Here is a 22,047-nt window from a genome sequence, read left to right on the forward strand (position 1 = left end):
AGTTTAGTTTTCAACAAGAGGGAAGTGGACTCGACAGAGGCTCCGGCAAAAATTAGAGGCAAAAGCATAGTCTATTAAATAAGGAAAATACCAAGATATGAGAATTATGCAAAAACGAAGACTTTAACATTTTATATCGGAATAACTCAGAAAAATCTTATCACTGGAGGGCAGGCCCGCTACCAACCACAGAGGTTTCGAGGAGCCATGAATATGTTGGGGGGGGGGGGAGAGAAGTCACTAAAAATACTCTTACAAATAGCTAAACTATGTTTCTTGTATTAATAATAGCATTTTGTGTTAAGGTCTGGAGAGGCCACAAAAAGTTAAGGAAGCCAAGCCCCCTCTGATTGCGGGCCTGCTGGAAGCGACACTATTGGCAGAGCGCTGAACATTTTGTACCGTAGACACTTGTTCACTTCCAAGCATGTGAGATAGCATCATGTCCATCATGATACTCCCATCTTCTTATTCCACTAAGTATTTCATAATCTTACATTAACCTAGTCCACAGGACATAATCATACACAGGACAGGATCGTAAAACTGAAGATATGATTTTTTGTGATCTTTGGACTGGCGAGAAATCAAAGACCGGTTTTCCATACAAACTCTAGCATCTACGGGGAGACGAAGGTCTGAGTTCCCACTAGACTAACTATTAGATATATGTGCATTATTCCAAATGGTTCCTGCTTGCTGATATAGATGTGCATGTAAATAAACTTTCGTACTCAAGATCGTTAACTTAAGGACAAAAGAATGAATAAAGAAGTACGTACTTTTGCTGGTGACCCATAGGAGGCAAAGAGAAGGCTCCCTAGACTACCAGAATGAAAACTACTAATGTTCTCCTAATGGTCAAAAGCCTGCAAATAACAATAATGGTTCCAAAGTACTTCACCCATTTCAAATTTGAAGATGGAATTGCCAAATTGGAAATTTTATTTTAAAATATTTTGTAATATCTACGTAGCCTCTTGAGTTGTAACCTTAAGTTCTTATTTACAGCTCTTTGTAACGTAATTTCTAAAGCATACTTCTGTATTAGTTAATTAAAAAATTGAAATACTTACTTCTTGGCGACGCCATCTTGAGTTTCGATTACCCATTCAACTCTTTGATCCCGAATCTAAAACAAACAGATAAGTTAAAAATAGCATGGAAAACGTAATAAGCAATCTTATATTTAAATAATAATAATAATAATAATACAACTACCTCTATACTCCGTGATAAATTTCCTTTCATTCGTGAGTAATACCGGACAGGTCCCGAATTGTTTATTAGGGAAAACGATTTCCAGTCCTGGAACCTAAACAATCCAGTAGAACCCATTTACGCCCATCACTTTCGTTACCGTTAACCCTTATTTACAAATCAAATGAAATGAAACCTTCTAGTTTAAAGTCCCACCTTTTTGCTCTTAAAGCTAAAGGAAACAAAACCCTGATTTACAGATAAGTCCCCAAGTGTTTGCACGATAGCCAGGAGATTGCACTTCCCTATGGTTAAGAGTCTGATGATAATGCCCAAGGTGACTTGAGTTTAATTCCAGTTGGGAGATCACATAAAATGAAATTATTAGTTGTATTTTAGGTCAATGATAGGCAAATTTTGCTACACGAAGCCCGAAGAAAATAGAATAAAATAGCTTAGGCGGGTATAATTTTTAAAAGCAACAATGGTACATTTTAAAAAGCACAATTAATACTTAAAGTTTGTTAAAATCTGGCTCTAACTAGTAGGATGAACATTTATAAATATTAAATGTCCGTTAGTCAGTTTCAAATACAAATCTTTGGATGTAATTATAGTCTTCTTTCCATCTGTCAGAGTGAGTTATGTCGCAGATAGAACCTTTTAGGGGACCGTATCTGGTCCGCGGACAGTAGATTGCCCCACTGCTCTCGGCTAAAAGCGACACGTGATAAAGAAATGATATACAAAAGAATTGATGTAATTATACTGTGATAGGAAACGGCAAAATCTCGAAAAAATCCAGATACTCGTGTATACACAGAACCCACAAGAATTCAATTCACTATTGTTGATGATTTAAAAAAAAAAATAAAAAAGGATTTTCGAATTTCACAAAAAGCAATGAATTTGCAATAATAATAATAATAATAATAATAATAATAATAATAATAATAATAATAATAATAATAATAATAATAATATAATAATGGGAAACAAACATCATACACGTCATAACCTCTCCCTCCTCACTCACATATATATACTAACAACAAAATCTACTACAAAACACAACTCGGAACATGCACCCAATGACGTCGAACACACACGTAAAAATATACAACCTATAAGGTTCTTCTGCACTCACCGCTAATCTAGTGTCTAGTTCACGCGTCTTTGGTGAAAGGGGTCGCGATTTCGATTCCAGTGAGAGAGGCTTCAAATTTGTATACATTATGGTGGTTCCGATTTCGCCTTAAATTCTAAATCGACGTCTCATACAGTGTCAATGCAAAAAAACGCTAAATTTCAACAAAGCAATCACAATGTATTTCAAGCCAGAAACCAACTATTATCTTCTAGGAACTCATGAACACATTCGTTGCATACATGTTTTATTTCCAGTACATTTACTCTATGTTCCTTGAACAGTAATTTTGGGGTGTAGACTTGCACTACTCTTTGCAGATTCACTTTAGGAGAGCTTCAGTTTTTGGATGCCATAAAACTATTGTGCAAAAAACAGTAACCAACTTATGCTGGATACCCACTAAAATGTTATCTAAGCGAGTTAGGGCAGGAGCGAAGCAGGGTGTCTTTAAATTTAGGCTTGTGGGGTTAAACAGGTGCCTTACAAATATACTGACACTAGGAAAACGTGTACCAAACAAGTACATCAAATCACATACTTTGGTGACGATTGAGAACCACATACGAAGAAATTTGTAATCATATTTTATAAACCATTGTGTTCTTACCTGCGAGATGCGTGTCCACGAAATAACACATTAAAGAGTCTAAGATGTTAAGCGTGGATACTTTCATAACGTAGACATTAAGCATAATTTACACAGTGAAGTCTGGTGAAGTTTATATGTAGGCAGTGTGTTAACTCATGATGCATAACCATAGGAGGTCCGTGAGGTGGGTAACATTCATAAGTCCTAAACGGCACAAGACCTAAAAATATAGGCACTAGACCTAAATTTTAGGTCTTGTGCCGTTTAGGACTAGTGCCTTTTGTCTTGTGCCCCGAAATGATTTTTAGGTCTTATGCCGTGAAATTATTTTTAGGACTTGTGCTGTTTAGGTCTTTTGCCTTTTTCATTTACTTGCCTTAGTTTTGAATTCGCCACCACCACATGAAATTGCGACGATGCAGTAAGTACTTGATAATAATGTCACAAACGTAGCTAATTCCAACTATAACAGCTATATTTGTACTACTAAAATTATTACTATCATTATCTGTTCTGCAGTTATACATGAATTACATAATACAATCTATTTCATTCTATTAATTATACAATTAACTAAGAAATTCATTTCTTTCAAATTGAGATACGAGAATCCTATGACCAATTCAAAAAAAAAAAAATCTTTAAAAACCATATTTTACAAGACTTTTCTGAAACCAAGCAAACAGTCATAATTGCAATATATACCCCGTGGAGTGTATTTTATTAAGAATAGGACAAAAGCCTACTCTAACTTTCTAAAGGTAGGACAGAAGTCCACTAGATATTTCACTAGTGAACATTAAATACCAACTGTCGAAGTAAATTTAAATTTAAAATTGAACAAAGAACATTTATGATGCAATAGTTACCGCACTATACAATGTGTTTTGATATAGTTGATATGTATAAGCAAAGCAAAAAAAAAAAAAAAAAAAAAAAAAAAAAAAAAAAAAAAAAAAAACTAATGTAATATGCAACACAATACGTTTGCAAACAAAACATAGTTTTTTTTAGGAGTGTAGTAGGCAAAGTTTTCTAGGGGATTAGGATTTTTACATATTAAAAGCAAACCAAAAGTTTATTTCCAGATTACGAAAACTTCAATAAGACAATAAATATATACATATTACTACATAAATACATATATTGTTACTATTATTATTACCAAACATCTTGTTTTAAATCTAAAGTGGATTTTTTTCTTTTAAATCGGTCGAGCCGTTTGGGCTGTACACTCTTTATGCGGCCAATGTTAAATGAAAATGAAACGTTCTATTTTCATTTACCATTGGGCGCACAAAGAGTGTACAGTCCAATATATATATATATATATATATATATATATATATATATATATATATACTTTCCGGAAGTGCACGTAAGGAAATATGAATATAATGATGTACGTACTGAGTCCTAACTTAGCTCAGAAATTATCAAAACTAACATTTTTTCGGGAAAAAAAAAACGCTGTACCTCTCCAGCTTAATATAGTCCACAATTTGCGTATAAATACATCGACCGATATGATATAAAAACTACAGTGTGAAAATACAAACCAACTTGTGCTAGATAACAACTAAAAAACACGAATGCAATCTAACCGAGGCAGAGGAAGACGAAGCTGGTGAAATGCACGACAGCGCATGCGTCCAATGGGAGCAGGTTCGTAAACGATGTTGAGTATACGCAGAAGCATGGGTATTGAACGCACATGGGTTTTCGCAACAACAGAGGAGATCCAGCAGCACTTGAAATCGTTTCACACTAGTAACGCTACACTTGCCAACATAAAATATTGACTTTGTACATTGTGGAGAATATTTTGTCAGTGGGTACCTCATACAGTCATCTTTCACACGCACGCACTTATTTTAACGGTCGTAAAACATTTGTAATGATTTTACAATAACAATCCTACACTCGTAATCCTATAATATACCTGTATTATTTAGTATTTAATTCTTCCATTAGCAGAAATGTGTTCCTTATAAACATGTCTTCCCTTGCAGAGAATTAAACTTTTTGCAAAATGTGGCGTGCCTAAACTTGCCTAGCACGGTACCAAGACTGGCAGGCACAACTGGAAAAACACTCGAATAAAAAAGGATGCAGGATAGAATCGACTTAATGAAATCTCAAATGAAGTTGTCAAATCTGAAAAAGCTGTAAATATATTTAAGTTAAATTAAAGAAATAAAACGCTTTTTGATTGGAATTACTGGTTTAGGTCAAGCTCGAGCAGTATTGAATGGACAGACTGCTTATGGTGTACTTAGAAATCATTTGTAGAGTTAAAGATAACCTTTGTCGCAGACAATGACACACAATTGATGTAAGATAAATAAGTACGTATATGAATTACTTAGAAGAAATTTCCCTTACAACGAAGAAGTTTTTAACAAAAATTACCTGTTTTTTTCAGCTGCACACAGACAAATTCACGTCGATTTTCTACATTGACAGGTAGTTAAATTTTGTTCATGTTTTGCTTATTATTATCCCTTGGCCCTATGAACAGACGACATTTTCGCTTGTCATCCGTCTCCAACACTGTGGCCAACTACTAACACAAGTAATAACTATTTCTAGAAAATATTAAGACTATGGAGCCGCTTCGTGTCCAAGGGCTTTATGCACAGTCTTTTCGACGTCTGATTAACGCCTTACTACGAGGTTTACTAACTGATGGTTATGCAAATTGTATTCAGAGTATGTGATTAGGACGTAGTATTTGACGAAGTTAATCAAATGTGACTAATTAATCTAGAACAGAGACTAATTCTTTATCCACGGTTTAGCGTGCGACACATTTCGGACGGTATTCAGAGAGAATTCGTTAATAGAAGTTTAGTCACAGACTAGTTAGTAAGCATACTAACTCTTTACTAAGCAAGGTGCACTTTTTGGTATTCAGAGTCTACATTGAGTACAACAACTAAATTGATGATTTGGGTATGATTAACTTGTAGAACCCCAATGGATCGGTGAGTAAAATAATTGTAGCAACTACGGACGGAAAAGTAGATGAGCGCATGCGTAGTCTGTAAAAATGAAAATACATGAATTACGAAATACGAAATATTGTGTCGCACGCTAAAGCATGAGTAAAAGATTAGTCTCTGCTCTAGATTAATTAGTCACATTTGATTAACTTCGTCAAATACTACGTCCTAATCAGAGACTCTGAATACAATTTTCATAACCATTCATTAGTCAATCCCGTAGTATGGTGTTAATCAGACGTCAAAACGACTCTGCATAAGGCCTTTCGTGTTTTGTATTTCATGTATTTTCATTTTTTACATGCTACGCATGCGCTCATCTACTTAACCGTAGTTGCCACATTTACTTTTCTCACCGGATGCATTGGGGTTATGTAAGTTAATCTTACCCAAATCAACTTTTTAGTTGTACTCAAATAGACTCTGAATACCAAAAAGTGCATCTTCGTTAATAATGAGCTAGTATGCCATCAACTAGTCTTGACTAAACGTCGATCAACGAATTATCTCTGAATATCGCCCCAAGAATCTATCGGAAGGGATTATCTGGATATAGATCAAATAGATCAAGGATCTTGAAATAGATGGAGATATATTTTTTTTTAATTTAAGGACATATTTAAAATTTCTACGAATATGTATTTGCCTTCTACCACCTACGTTAATGCAAATCTTTTCACGTTGCATTGCCACGCAAAAGTAAATCTTGTGTCTTGAGTATGTTGAGGACTGCGGTAAAGTATGACTCCCTCCTCGCCTCTGAGCAGAGGCGGATCTAGGGCGGAGTCGGGGGCCTAGAAACCCCAGTTTTTTCTATGACATATACCCAGGTACATTTTAAGCTATTATTTATACATTTTTCAAAGTTTATAGAAACTCATGATATACCTATCACCAGTGGCGTATTTGCGATTTCGTTTCGGGGGCTTTGCTAACTTTCTGGGGCTTTTCCTGAAAATATGAAAATTCTGCAAGATATTTCATATACTTTATACTATAGTAAGTAAGATTTCGGGGAGCTTAAGCCCGGAAGCCCCCCTAAATACGCCACTGCCTATCACAGTCTGTGCCTTCTAGATCCACCCATAACTCTGTACCTAGTGATATAAGTAGTTATGAGATCTTGCCGTTAAGAGTTGATTAGTACTCATCCGGTTGGCTAAAGTAAATTTTACGGAAAATGAAACTAAAAATAACACTGTTATGTCCAGCTTGCTTGGCAATACTAAATAAGTGGGATAATTGTAGTTGCTTTATACCAAGGATGTGTCCTTGCATTGTACGGTGGATAACTTAACGTAACTGTAACGTAACGAAAATAGTTCTCTGTAACAAAATTATTGGTTATTTAATGTAGGTAGGTACAAGGTATAACACCAATTTTTGTTACGACACCGTAACGTTATTCGAGCATGTAACGTTATTGTACCGTAACTAATTGAAGGAACAAATCTGTTTCGGGTATTCCATTCACGCTTGGTGGGAGAAAATAAACAACTGGTACCAGCTGAATGAGATTCTTTCCTCTGCGGGTATCTAATGGAACGAAAATGTGTAGAACAGAAGCTATTTCGTTACAAATACTATTTGCCACATGAGTAACACAGTTGATCAGACAGGTTTGGTAAAGGTATTGTGTTCATCAGTTACAGATCTTATCAGATCTTTGGAGAGTTCCTCGGACATGGTATCTATTGTATTGTTCTTCAGAGGGTCACATTGAATTTCGTTCTTCAGGTGGTGAAGCAGAATGAATATTTCACTTTCATATGTTGTTATTGCAAATATGAAGTAGAGAAAGGGAGAAAAAAGAGATCGATTTCTGTGAATATCATAGGAGGAAGTCAGTCACATACAAGGAAAAAGGCAGGTGGAAGGGGATAGCAGGGTCAGGGGGAAGCACAGAGTGAGACAAAAGTAGCAAAGGGGAGGGAAAATAGACATTCTCTTTCATTCTTCATCTTGCTTTGTTTTCATAGCGCTCTTCGCTGTCCACAACAAGAGTAGGATTAATTTATGTAAGAACTTCCATGAATGGTGGGCGCAAGCCTGTGAAAATCATATTATCATTATTATTAAAACAAAGCCCACAAAATAGCTAGGAAATTGTGTGATGCATAGCCACGTCATTGGCTATCAATCTGCATTATTTTTGGAATATTTCACCGTTGTTTGCTGATTCTTAATCCAGGCACATCCCCAATTTGTTCACTATATTGAATCAAACAATATTATTATTATTATTATTATTATTATTATTATTATTATTATTATTATTATTATTATTATTATTATTATGTCTAGCGAGCATAGCCTAGTGGCTAGCGTTCTTCTTTCGCAAAAGGGAGATCCTGGGTTCAAAGTTTGTGGCCTGCTACCCTGACCGTTTTACCAGCTTTTTTCGTTGTTCCACAAAGTGAATGTCGGGATGTTATCTTTAAGCATAAATCCTGTCTGATTTTCTCCTTTCCTTTTTCCATTATTGATGTTAAAATATTCTGTTGTAAATTGGCCTTAGAAGCTGCATTTGAAATATTTTACATAAATAAATGAATGTTTAGAGCACGTCAGGCACGCGCCCAGATTTTTTTTTTTTTTTTTTTTTTTTTTTTTTTTTTTTGAGGTATCCGAAGATTTTTGCAGGTCTAATACTTATATGTAGTATTTGACCTGTGTTATTCAACACCCGAAAAGACGACAATTGTTAATTAGTGCCTCTTATTAAACATGATAGAGCTAAAGATATTAAAATTTTTAGCCTATGTCAATCATTTCGATGACAAAGAAGTATACTTATAGTAAGAAAGTTCACAAATGTTCGTCGACTTGCGAAGTTTTGTGGGGAGGAATCTGAATCCTGTGGATCCCCACATAGGCCTTGGTTTCAATTCCCAGTGGGAGCTAAAGTACTTTTCCGGCGTTGATTCAGTATCTTGAGACAATGGAGAAGCTTACGGTAGACTAGCGGAGTCCGGTTACATGCTATGTGCCTTCCTTTTACTTAAGGAATAATGCTGTTGTTTGAGGTTGCAATTCATCAAGTATAAAAGGGGGAAGGGAGTCAGTAAAATCAATTTCATGTTGAAAGTTTACACATGTAGGCCACATGGAAGACAATATTTCAATATACACTATGTAAAATATTTATAAGTCAAAACATGGTGTATATTTTCGGGTCGCGGACATAAGCTCACCGGCATTAAGCTCACCTATGTTAATGCAAAAGCGGACATAAGCTCACCACTAATAATATATTTGTATTATAAGATAATTTACGAAATAAAGAATACAATAATGATAAGTAATTACATTTATAGATTAACTAATTTAATTGCAAAGGAAAATAAACCTGAATAAAATAAATAAGCAACGGAAAAATAGGTTTCTGTAGTGCAGTATTTTCACAATTAATATTGAAACCCCAAAAGGTAATAGATTTCTTCCACTTCCGATTTTAGTAGAGGGATTAGAATACAGACGAAATGTATATTTTTGGGACGCTTAACTGATTGAAGAACCAGCTTCTTATCTATTATAGATTTATTCTATAACTCTCAACGTTAAAACAGGAAGTTTCTGATTTTCGACCACAGAAGATGGCAGCTATTTTTAGAACGCTGAATAGAATGCAGAAAACCGCTTCTTACTGTTACAATTCCTGTTCTATGGATATGACTATTGAAACCGGAAGTGGTTCATTCCTACGACTTCCGGTTTCAATTGAAGATCAATAGAGGACATGAAAGGTATTCTTGCAGTTGCGTAGCGAGAAACTCATCAAGGTATATATATATATATATATATATATATATATATATATATATATATATATATATATATATATATATATATATATACAGGCATGAGCGCCGATTCTAAGGGACCAAGGTGACCCGGGACCCCCCCAAAGCACATGTAGGCCCCCTAATTGTATTTAAGAAGATATAATATTTGGAATAATTTGAATGCAATTTGTTTTAAAATCTTCATATATGCCTTCTCCATCTAAATGAGCCCCCCCCATTTTACAGAGAAATCGGCGCCCTTGTATACAGGCGCGGATCCGAGGGAAGACTATAGGAGCTATAGTCCCCCCTTGACGATCAGGTATACACTGGTTAAAATGGGCTTCAATTCTGCTTTACACTGGATAAAGCTGCAAGCTATGGTTTAGCCCCTCCCTTGTTCATATCCTGGAACCGCCACTGTATCTATCTATCTATCTATCTATCTATACAGGGCCGGATTTAGGGACTGCAAAGGTGCACTTCCCCCCTTTGTTGTAAATATACACTATCTAAAATGAGAAGCGAGCAGTGAAAATAGCAACACATTCCGAAACTTTTTGCCATCATGTTTCTGTTTGGGGCTTAAACGAAAGCAGAGCTTTGCAAAAGTATGATTTTCTGAAGGTTGAAGGAAAAGAATTCACCAAGCAAAATAATATAACTTTTGTCAAGTAAGTAAGAAAACATAAGGCAAGAGGAGAGAAGGACATTTTTGTCCTGCATTCCACTTGCGTCCCTGCTTAAAATATTTCGGCCAGTAGTTACTGAAAAAGAAGATACAACGTACAAGACAAGTCGAGTCGAGACTGTCGGCGACCGAGCCTAGACATAATATATAATGATCTTTATTCCTTAAGCGATACTTGGAAACCAAATTTGATTTAAATCGGACCAATAGTTACCAAGAAATAAAGTACAACATACAAACAGAGCCGAACCGAGCCTGTCCTTTGCCGAGTCGGCCACCAAGTATAGAGATGTTTATTCTTTGGATAATGGGCTATCTGCACACCAAATTTCGATTATATTTGGCCAGTAGTTACGGAGAAATAAAATAGAACATACAAGGCAAGCCGAGCCGAGCCTAGCTCGGCCATCACATGTAGTGATCTTTATTCCTTAGATGATTGGGTACTTGTACATCTAATTTGGTTTAAATTTAGCTGGTAGTTACCGAGGAATAAAGTACTACATACACACATACTTAATTACATCTGGAGTAAAACTACAAGCTCCCTTATGCTTACTAAGGAAACTAAAAAGAAAAGTTCTAACATTACAAATGGAACATACTTCATGTAAGCAGAATCCACTTTCAACATTCCAACACTAATGGGGAGAGCTTGAGGCGGGTGAGCCCCCCTGACTACGCCACTGCACTTTTGAGACACTTGAGAGCTATCCGAATGGAGAAAACTGCTTTCATCTACTGCTCTTGCTCTATGTAGACCAATATTTATTGAAACGAGAAATTATAGTTGAATGAACCACTTCCGGTTTTAGTAGAGAGTTAATAATAGAGATTAAATATGTTCTTACGAAACAGAAACCCGGATCTTAATACGTACAGTATTACGTTTTTCGATCTATGGTGATCAATGATCAATCCGGAAATGGTTTATTTAAAGCACTTTCGGTTTGAGAAGACTATTTTAATAACAAACTCACTTCCTAATTCTTGACTCTTTTTCCAAATTTGGTGATGATCCATGAAATACTTTATTTATTTATTTATTTTTGTCACACACTGACACACGCGAATATGGTAAATATATAATGGAGTTTTGATAAACCAAACTCTAGTTATTCAAAAAAAAAAAAAAACGAAAACTTGATTTTTGCCATCGCTGCACACAATTAATCCGTTCTAACCACAGAAACATCGTACTGTGTGCGTTTTTGTGATAAATATTATAAAATGAAAAGAAATCTATCCTTCCAGAAAACAAAAGAAATAGGCAAATATATAAGAAACATTTAGACTTTTTTTGGTTGTACATTTGTGAGTGGAAGAGATTAAAGCTACTGCTTCGAAGGAGAATCCATCCGTTTCAACCAGCAAAAGATGTAGAAAAGCAATTGGAAAGACATTCCATACTGAGGTTTCAAAGATCATTATCTTTGTTCTACGAAGTATTTTGTTGACACGTGAATCATACCAACCCTCGCCGAAAAAGCACATTCAGATAGTTGTGTCGTAAAGTTGTGGAAAAACAGTGGGAAGTGGGAGTGGAAAGGGAAACTGCTCAAGGCATAAATGATTATGAAACTGGAGGGGTAGACACGGGTTTCACTTTTCAAATTGTCATAATACATCCCTCCTCAGCATTTGTTCTTCAAAGAATGTCATCCATAGTAATTCATGAGGTTTGCAAGTGGTCTTTTGACTCTTTACCTGCAGTAACTCAATACGGAAGAATGCATTACAATTAATCCAAGTAATTAGGTGCAAAATTGTGACAGTCATCTGAATTGTATTACTCTTTGGCAACAAAATTACCAGTTCCTAAATGCAGTATTTTCTAAGATATTTATGAATTAAATTTTACATGTTATCTTATGAAGATTCTGAAGCCTCTGATGATGGGAAGACATCCCCTTAAGCTGTAGGTCATGTCTGACAGTGGCGTAGTCAGGGAGGATCACCCGGCTGAAGCCCCCCCCCCCCCATTAATATTGCGATGTTGAAAGTGGATTCCGCTTACATATAGTATGTTCTATTTGTGATCCTGATGTTAGGACTTTTCTTTTCAGTTCCCGGCGTAAGCTGACCGGATGTTGTACTTTTACTCCAGATGTACTGTAATTATGTGTGTGTGTATGTAGTACTTTATTCCTCGGTAACTATCAGCTAAATTTAAACCAAACTTGATGCGAAAATACCCAATCATCTAAGGAATAAAGATCACTACATGTGATGGCCGAGCTCGGCCGGCGATAGGCTCGGCTCGGCTTGCCTTGTATGTTCTATTTTATTTCTCCGTAACTACTGGCTGAATATAATCGAAATATGGTGCGCAGATAGCCCATTGTCCAAAGAATAAAGATCGCTATACTTTACAAAGCGACAGGGCAAAGGACAGGTTCGCCTTTACAACAACAAAAGAACTACGAATATATTTTGTTTGACGGAAGGTGAAGGGGCTGAAGTATAATCTTGGGTGTGGGAATGTATTCATTTGGCCCTGTACATTGTCAGTTATTCGCTTCAAACGCCATATTTCTTACCTTTTCATGCCGGCATATGTAATGACTTCTATATATTGATTTGCTATATATTACAGGCACGCCACGAAACCTCAAGTCTGAATCCAGCAACAAGATCATATAGTTTTTTCTTTTTTTCTTTTTTCTTTTCTTTCTTTCTTTCTTTCTTTCTTTCTTTCTTTTTTTCTTTCTTTTTTTTTGCAAGATATAATTTATGCAAATGTCTATCGCCAAACTGAAATATTCAGTCATCATTGGCGATCTGGCGATCGAAAATTCCAACCTGGCGACCAATTTGGTACATGGTTTTTGTTTTATATTACTTAGGCACCAGACAAGGGTTGGAAAAAATAGTTTTATTTTTTTAAAAAAAAAAAGAACAAAACGTGTTTAAAACATAAGAAAAAGATGTTCAAAACATTTTAAACATGTTTTAAAACACAGACGAAAAAAAAAAAAAAAAACATGTCTTAAACATTTTGAACAGTTTAAAACACGATTTTTAACATGTTTCAAAATCATGTAATAACTTATTTCTTAGGACTTTTTGCTCTTTACTAGCAACCGACTTTTTCATTTATTTTATCCTGATTAATAACACTGTGCTGGGTACAGAATATTTCAGTATAGATTAGTAATTCTCAACTTATTTCATATTCCAACCCCTTTTTATTACACCCTCTTGCCAGTGATTCTCATAAGTACTTTCTTGGTTGTAATTAGCTTTTTAGGTAGATTTTAAAATCTACCTACTGTGGAGATTTCACACAATCTATCAATATGCATGGTGAAACAAAAGTCCTCACCACCCTTGTGCGTTGAGAACGGGTTGAGGGAGAATGATGAAACTTTTAAGTGGTCTGACACATCAGATAGTGCTATCAAACATCATGGCTGGCATCTTTGATTGGAATTCAAAATTTCAAATACAAATGGAGTCATGTTACGTGTTTTAAGGCTAGAACTTTACCAGAAATACGCTTGTGCGGTTACTTTAGCCTTAAAACAAGTCATTTCGGAGTTACTGCTTCTGAAAATTTCCTAATTATGCTCTTAGGGGCTAAATTCGCGTTTCATGGAGGCGGGTGTGATTTTTAATTGCAAAAATTTGATTACTATTTCAGAACACTCATACTAATAAAATTATCTTAAAATAATAAATTTCCGAAAAGTAATGATAGTTTGAAGCACACTTCATGTTGTGCTAACTTTAGAATATTTTTTGCAAGCCTATGTAATTGGTTGTTTTTTAAGTCAATAATTCATTGAAGAAAAGTAATATTTGAGGCGTTCAGAGCACTAGGTATCCAAGTCCATTTTCAATAAGGTTCAGGTTTGCTCAGCAAATGAATTCTATTTCAAAACGTAATATTTTCGCAGTCAAGAGTCCACAATAAGTATAACTAAAACCACGTTAAAGGCCGTGGGATAGTTTCATATGACAGCCGCTAGATAGGGGTGTCAATGGGACAGGAGGGCATCCGCCCCCACCCCACCCTGAATTTCAGACTTTGGGGGCAGCAAGGCAGTTTTAAAAACCTTTCGATAAGCAAGATCCAACAAAATAAGTTTGAAGTCCTTACACCGAATAAATAAGGAGGAAATACAGATGATCGAAACTGGAAAGTTGTTCCAAATGATGATGTTTTTTCTTCCCGTAAAACTAAATGTTAAGCGATTCCAAGTTGTACGGAGACTGACAAGGTACATTCGCGAAGTGTCCCCTCGGGATTCGTGTAACATTGATTCAAATGCAAAGTTCTCCGTGGCCCAATGTGTATTGTACTAATTTAAGCGGCCCATACCGGTAATTTCCATATTTATGGGCCTTCATATATATACGGAATTCAATCATACACTACTATAACACTCGGACACAAAGTTGCTTTTAGTTTCTTTAGATTTCACTGGACATGAATGGCATATGCAGAACAAATTGAATCAAGTACTCCTTCTCTGATATATGTTACCCACCTTGGCCGCCATCTTGGATTTAACTTTCGGTTTTTCAAATGGCAATAGGTTCAAATGATACATCAAATTAATGTAAACTTTTCTCGGAATTTCATTGGTGTACTGAGTTTTATCGTAGCTTGTATATACCATTAAATGTCAAGCACTTCATATTGAACCAAATAGAAAGTTGTGCAGGGCCCCGTGTGTATATGCAATCTTTTATGTGTTATCATTGATGAAATATTCTCTGAACTTATATACATGCAGACACACAGATGTCAATACGGAAATGGTAGGTCTTCACCCAAATCTGGCCGTATCTGGATCTACATTAGGCATTTTGACAGAATACAATACTTCCTTATTATAGTATAACATGGAAGTAATAACAATCACTCATGGAAATGTAATAAGATTATGACACCTATGTTGTAAGGAGTTTACCAGTTAGAAATTGTTTTGATTTGTCAACATCAAAAACGTAAGCGTAACTGATATTAACCTGCAATGTCTATTCGCAAAGTGGCTGGAGGAAATGAACATGTAATATCTTCCAAATGGTACAAGCTACGGTAAAATACATTACACCAGTGAATGTAAACGTAACACTTGCACGTGTCCGATGTAACACTTGCACCTATTTCCATTTGAAAAACCAAAAGTAAAATCTAATATGGCGGATCTAAGATGGCGGCCGGGATGGGTAACATGTGTCAGAAGCAGTACTTGATCCAATTTGTTTTTCATATGCCCATATTCATGTCCAGTGAGTAACATCTAAATAAACTAAAATGAATTTTGTGTCCGAGCGTTATGGTAGTGTATGATAGAATTCCGGATATATGAAGGCCCATAAATATGCCAATTACCGGCATGGGCAGCTAAATTTAGTACAATACACATTAGACAGCAGAGAACTTTGTATTTAAATCAATTTTACACGAATCTCGAGGGGACACTTCACGAATGTACCTGGTGAAAACCAACATGTAGGCTACTATATCAACGAATGCCTGCGATATATTAATTTCAGAACCGCAATTTAGAACCGCAAGAACCCTATGTTTGTTTTCTGAATACAACATGAAAAATGTATTTCTATGATAATTCTTTTATTTACTTTTTAATATCAGTTCTACAAGTAGTACAATCTTCGACTATGACACTTTCTCGCAAGTTCACTTATAAGCATTTAAACAATACAATGAACATTAAAAATCAAAGGGAGAAAATGAGACAAAATAAACTGTAGATTACCATATTGCCACGAGAAGTCAAAACATTCACATGAGAAGAAAATAGTCTTCTGAATGGGTAGCACTTTTTGACAATTTTCTTTCTCTGGCATTTTTTTTTTTTTTTTTTTTTTTTTTTACAAAAATAAAATAGAAATATGTTTAAAGGTGCAAAGGTGCACGTGCACCCCGTTCCTTGTAAATATACACTACCTAAAGTGAGAAGCTAGGAGTGAAAATAGCAACACTTTCCGAAATTTTCCTCTGTCATGTTTCGATTTGGGCTTAAATCAAAGGGAAGTTTTGCAAAATCGATAGTTTAAGTCAATTTTCTAAAAGTTCAACAAAAGGATTCACCGAGAACAGATACTTAGGATTTCCAGGGCATTTCCTCATTCACACCACAGGTGCCTAAAGGCATTTAAAAAATTCCAATTCAATTCAAATGTAGGCCTACTGGTAGTTATTGGTGCACCCCTCAGAAGATTCTTTCTACCAAATCTTGTCTGTTGGTCCCCCTTGATGAGTTTCTTGCTACGCCACTGATGTCTGATATGTATTTGATTTATAAACTAAATTGCTTGCAAGCAAATGAAATGTTCTTCCTGCTTCCCTGGGGGCGAGTATATGTGTAACTTTGGTGTATGTAGCTCCGGGTTCGATCCTTGTTGGGAAGTGAGCTCGAGCTTCAACCACATTGATCAGTGCAAGACTGTTGTAAAATAAACATATATGGTGACTACCGGCAGTGAGCTCCTTCATGCCTCGTACGCGCCTTTCGCCTGGAAGACCCGGGTTCGTTCCCGGCGTGAGCACATGTGGTTTCGATTCCATGTTAATCAGTAGGTCCCGTCTCATAAAGCCTCGCTGCCGAAAAGGACGTTAAACTCCAAATCAACTCAACTATCCGCAGTGTCATCACAAGAAGTAAAAATCTTATCAATAAGCTTACATTAAAAACTTCACTCTTTGATCATTTCTCTTTTTCCTCTTTTTAAATACAGAGCAATCAAAGTAATGCTATTCTCAAAGGACATGTGCCTGAGGGCCTAAGGTGTTTACTGAATCTTAAGTATGAGGAAAAAGAAAACAGACTGAAAAACGTGGAATTTATTTACTAGTATAATGGAGATTCTTTTTTTAAAGCCAACCTTAGACTCCTTGTCGCCAAGGATGTTTAAACGTTACTCAAGCGTAACTCCAAGACCATCAGAATTGAAGAAGATGAAATAGAGGTACAAAAGGTAACCGATAAAGAAAAGAGAAACAGAAATGGTACTCATCATAACAAAAATATGTCTACTTACACAAAAATGTTCTGCAGAATTTCAATACGTTTCATATCGCTAAAATCAAGGAACAAAACCCTTTGGATTCGAGAGAGAAATGGTATTCAGTGGAACCAGTTTTATCTTAACAATCTCAAGCAGGTACGACATACGTGGGTATTTCGAGTAACGCTAATCCCTTGGTGACCGTAACTACAATACCAAAATGCAGAATGTTCCATTGAGTAACGTTACTCAGCGTAACATAATTCAGAGCGTACCATTTTAAAAGTTACACTGACCAATAACGTTATTAACTAGGTGCAGAAATGGGTTACAAAATAGTAACCGTAACAGATAACAAATTGTAGATATTGAACATTTCGTTAAGTTATCCACCCTTAAGGTATCCACAATTTGTACCTTGATTATTTGACATGAATGTCTGCTATCATAAAAGAAACACTTCTTCTTCAGAGACGATGAACATCGGAGTGTTCATCACTTAAGTGTTTCCAAATAACTAATCGTCTCTTCTACTGTCAGAGACCTCGACAAGAACCTATGGACAAATCAGGATTACATATTGTTGCATGAGAACCAGAGGAACGCAACTTCATTTTCGTAGGTTTACAGGCTAGAGGACAAAAATATTATTTTCTTAGAATGATGTGTTTCTAATAAGATGGTAATTGAGCTACATTACAACAGATGATCGACCAGGAGAACAGGTGGCGTAACGTTCCATTTACACCAAGTGGGGCTTTCAATATTATGTTCAAACATGAAGAAAACAAAACCGCATTTTTTTTATTTATTTATTTATTTATTTATTTATTTATTTATTTATTTATTTTTGGAGTTACGTTCCTCTGGTTCTCATGCGACGATATAACTGCGATAAAGTATGAATGTCAGTAAAACAGGTGCTTTGGTTGTTTTGAATTTAAACAGATAGTTGTAAGTGATATATACAAATCACGGGAATATAACATAAATCATCAAAATCATAATTTTGAAAAAAAATGTGAAACTAATTATGCGTATTATGTTTTCTGAAAAGTTATAAAACCCAAATTTATTAGAGAAATTTCAACGTGTCATCAAATTTGAACATTATGTATAAAAATCTTGATGTAAAGCTTTTATCAAGTCACATACTGTAGCGTTCAATAAATAAATGAAAAAAAAGAGAGAGAGAATTCCGAAAACCTTGTGGTAAAGAATACAGTGGGTAACTTCATCCATCTTGACTCTGGAACTATTATCTATTACAAAAGGAAACTCAGTTTCTAACCAGAGTGTATACATATTTAGTATAATTAAAATAAGTGGAGACAGTTTCAGTAACTTAACGTTGTGTTCATCAGACGTTAAACTGGCAGAAATATATTCGAAATTAAATTAATCTTGTTATAGAATTTACTGTTTCATTTCGTATTTCTAGTATAACTTTCCTCTATTATTATTATTATTATTATTATTATTATTATTATTATTATTATTATTATTATTATTATTATTATTATTATTATCTAAATAAATCATTTCAAATATCAGTTAAGTTTCAAGTTTCCTCTCAATTCAATATTCTATCATATAACTTTATTTTTATTGCTTCTCTTAATAATTTTTCACATCTGTGATTTTTGTCCTTCCATTCGTTCTAACAATCTATTCCACAATTCATGTAGTTGATGTCCATTAATGTTTGGCTTCTTTCTCTCTTAATCCTTCGTGCTTCTTTGCATTTTTTTCTAGATCTTAGACCCTTTCCCAATCTATACGATGCTCTGTTTCTGTAATATGTTAGTATAGGGTCTATATAGTTCTTCTTCCGTTTAAGTCTCACATGCCCCCATGTTGTTTTACTCTTTCTTAAAGCTTTTTCTCTGTTTCACAAATGTATATCATATTACAGTTTTTACACTTTACTTCATACACTACTCCTTCATCCTCTTCATTTATGTCTTTCTTACTATTTTTCATTTTCTGAACCAATTCCAGAATTATACATTCTCTTTTTCTGTATGTGTTCTCACCACTTTCTCTAGTGTTGCCACGAGACGAAACGAGACGAGACTTCAGGCTGTCTCGTCTCGTCTCGTGCAAAACATGTCTCGTCTCGTGTCTGGTCTCGAAAAAATGTGCTCGTCCCGTCTCGTGTCTCGTCTCGAGAGGTTCTGTCCCGTCTCGTCTCGTCTCGTTTTATCTCGTCTTGTCTCGTAAAAATATAGCAGCATACCATGGGAACGAAAGTAAAATGTAGCAGGCTGCACCATGCTAATCAAGATACAACTAACAAGGGAAGAGAGGGAGATTATATATCGAAGTGGAAGATGGTTTATATACCAATCGAAACCACTAATGACGCCCATTACAAAACTGTAATAAAAATTTTCCGAATGCATATACTATGCGAGTTATATGAATATACAGGGTGTTCAGAAAATCCATTTTCACCCCTTGAAATCGCAAACGATGAGACAGATGCCAAAACTGGAAAACACGTTTTTGATCATTATAAAAGTACAATGTATCAAAGCAAACATTGTTGTCCCAGGGCCACCCGCAGAGTCCCAGGCATGATCCAACTCAAAAATTACAAAAGGTAAGGGGGTCAATTAGTATATCGTTCGAAACTTCTTGGGAAATGAAAGAAGACGGAACAAGTCCCAACTCTGTAAAATTACCCTGTGCAAAATGGCGGCCGGTCAAACTCAGCAAAAACGTCATTGTAGAGTCTATGGCCACCCTCCAAAGAAAGAAAAAAACTGAAACGGTAAGACAGATGTCAAAAAAGAAAAAGATGTGTGTCATCTTTTCAAAAGTACAATGATTGAAAGTAAAAATGTTTGTCCCAGGGTCCTCCACAAGGTTCCAGACGGGATCCTACTCAAAATTTTCAAATGGCAAATATGGTCAAATAAAGCTGTTGAGAAATAAAAGAACACGGAACAACTCTCGATCCTCTAAAATTACCCTGTGTAAAATGGCGGCCGGTCAAAATGTACATCTTCATTTCGATTTTCTGAGCACGTACACTTTCCATTTTGCAATCGGCACTTGTATTCATTCTGAGACATTTGTACGTATTTACTCTTCCTGGTGCAAGGAATTCTTTCGTTTGAATCATTTTATAATTGATAAACCAGATAACGAGCATAAGTACCACTGTTGTGCAGACATAAACATGAATAAGTAGAGGTAAGAGTCTTTACTTCTGATGGCTCCAACCTCTACTTATTCATGTTTGTGGAAGTACATTATATGTTAACTAGTCAGTTCTATACTTAAAAATGCCAAATGTTGTCGTTTCTTTTCTTTATGTCTTAATTTGCTTTTATTTTATTATTTTTTTCTTTATTTAGATATTATTGGGCTCAAAGAGCAGAATCTCACAGTAGGGGCATTTCCTTTCTTTCCGTTGAGTACAAGAATTAAAGTGAAAATAAACTAAAACCCGGTTACAGAAAGAACAACTAAAATGCAAGATGTTTGCACAGTATTATCGTAGAGCGTCCATACTTGTTCTATCTGCTTTCATTTAATAACAGCTTTAAACGATGTGCTACTTGAGCTCCCTTGCCATTTGAACAATTTGATCATGACCCCCCTGGGACATTGTGGAGGACCCTGAGACAAATATTTTTACTTCCAATCATTGTACTTTTGAAATGATGACACACATGTTTTCCTCTTTTGACATCTGCCTCATCGTTTCAGGATTTTTTTGGGGGGTGGCCATCGACTTTACAATTACGTTTTTGCTGACAGTTTGACCGGCCGCCATTTTGCACAAGGTAATTTTAGAGTATTGAGACTTGTTCCGTCTTCTTTCATTTCCCAAGAAGTTTCGAACAATATACTACTTGACCCCCTTACCTTTTGTAATTTTTGAGTTGGACCCCGCCCAGTACACTGCGGGTGGCCTTGTGACAAGAATTTTTGCTTTGATACGTTGTACTTTTAAAATGATCAAACACATGTTTTCCAGTTTTGGCATCTGTCTTATCGTTTGCGATTTCAAGGGGTTGTAACGGCTTATCTGGACACTCTATATATCCATATAACTCGCATAGTATATGCATTCGGAAAACTTTTATTACAGTTTTGTAATAGGCGTCATTAGTGCTTTCGATTGGTATATAAACCATCTTCCACTTCGATATATAATCTCCCTCTCTTCCCTTGTAAGTTACAAGTATTACCCAGAACACACAAGACAAGAAATGTCACGGTAGCTACACCGTGAAGCCTTCACCTCTGGTGTATGTGGTAGTCGGTTCGATCTCGCTTAGTGCCATGTGAGCTTTGTGGTCGACAAACATTGAATGTGCGTGGGGACCGCGGTGGCTCAGTGGTAGAGCGTTCACTTCTGGTGCTTCGGGTCTCGGGTTCGATCCCAGCCCCGCCAAGTGAACTTTGTGGTGGACAAACACCGTGTGCGTGGGTTTTCTCGGGGTTCTCCCGTTTCCTCCCACTTTCTTCATTCCACCATTTCATTCATTACTCATCATCACTGTCTCCTTTAGCCTAACCGGCATAACCGTGGGACGTAAAACTCAAAGATTTCATTTCATTTCATTTCATTTTTCGAATGTATGTGTTTTCTCGAAGTTGTCTAGTATCGTACCACTTCCTTCATT

The 22,047-nt window shown here is 35.8% G+C and overlaps 1 protein-coding gene across 4 annotated transcripts in view; it reads right to left on the reverse strand.

Annotated features, from left to right (window-relative positions):
• The window catches only part of Sirt2 (Sirtuin 2), a 42,380-nt gene extending 36,870 nt beyond the window's left edge, over positions 1–5,510 (reverse strand). For 2 of the 4 annotated variants that reach the window (XM_081730353.1, XM_081730351.1), the window contains exons 1-2: positions 5,352–5,510; positions 1,077–1,132 (exon numbers count right to left, since the gene is read on the reverse strand). In XM_081730353.1, the coding sequence (XP_081586479.1) occupies positions 1,077–1,112 (36 nt within the window). In that variant the 5' untranslated portion in view covers positions 1,113–1,132; positions 5,352–5,510. Of the gene's footprint in view, positions 1–1,076; positions 1,133–4,881; positions 4,973–5,351 lie in introns of those variants that run through there. The other 2 variants (XM_081730352.1, XM_081730355.1) reach the window with 2 other exon arrangements.
• Between the last annotated feature and the right edge of the window lie 16,537 nt (positions 5,511–22,047).

Source organism: Thermobia domestica, chromosome 11, assembly GCF_964235325.1.
Source record: "Thermobia domestica chromosome 11, izTheDome1.hap1.1, whole genome shotgun sequence".
In the NCBI taxonomy this organism is placed as follows: Eukaryota; Metazoa; Arthropoda; class Insecta; order Zygentoma; family Lepismatidae; genus Thermobia; species Thermobia domestica.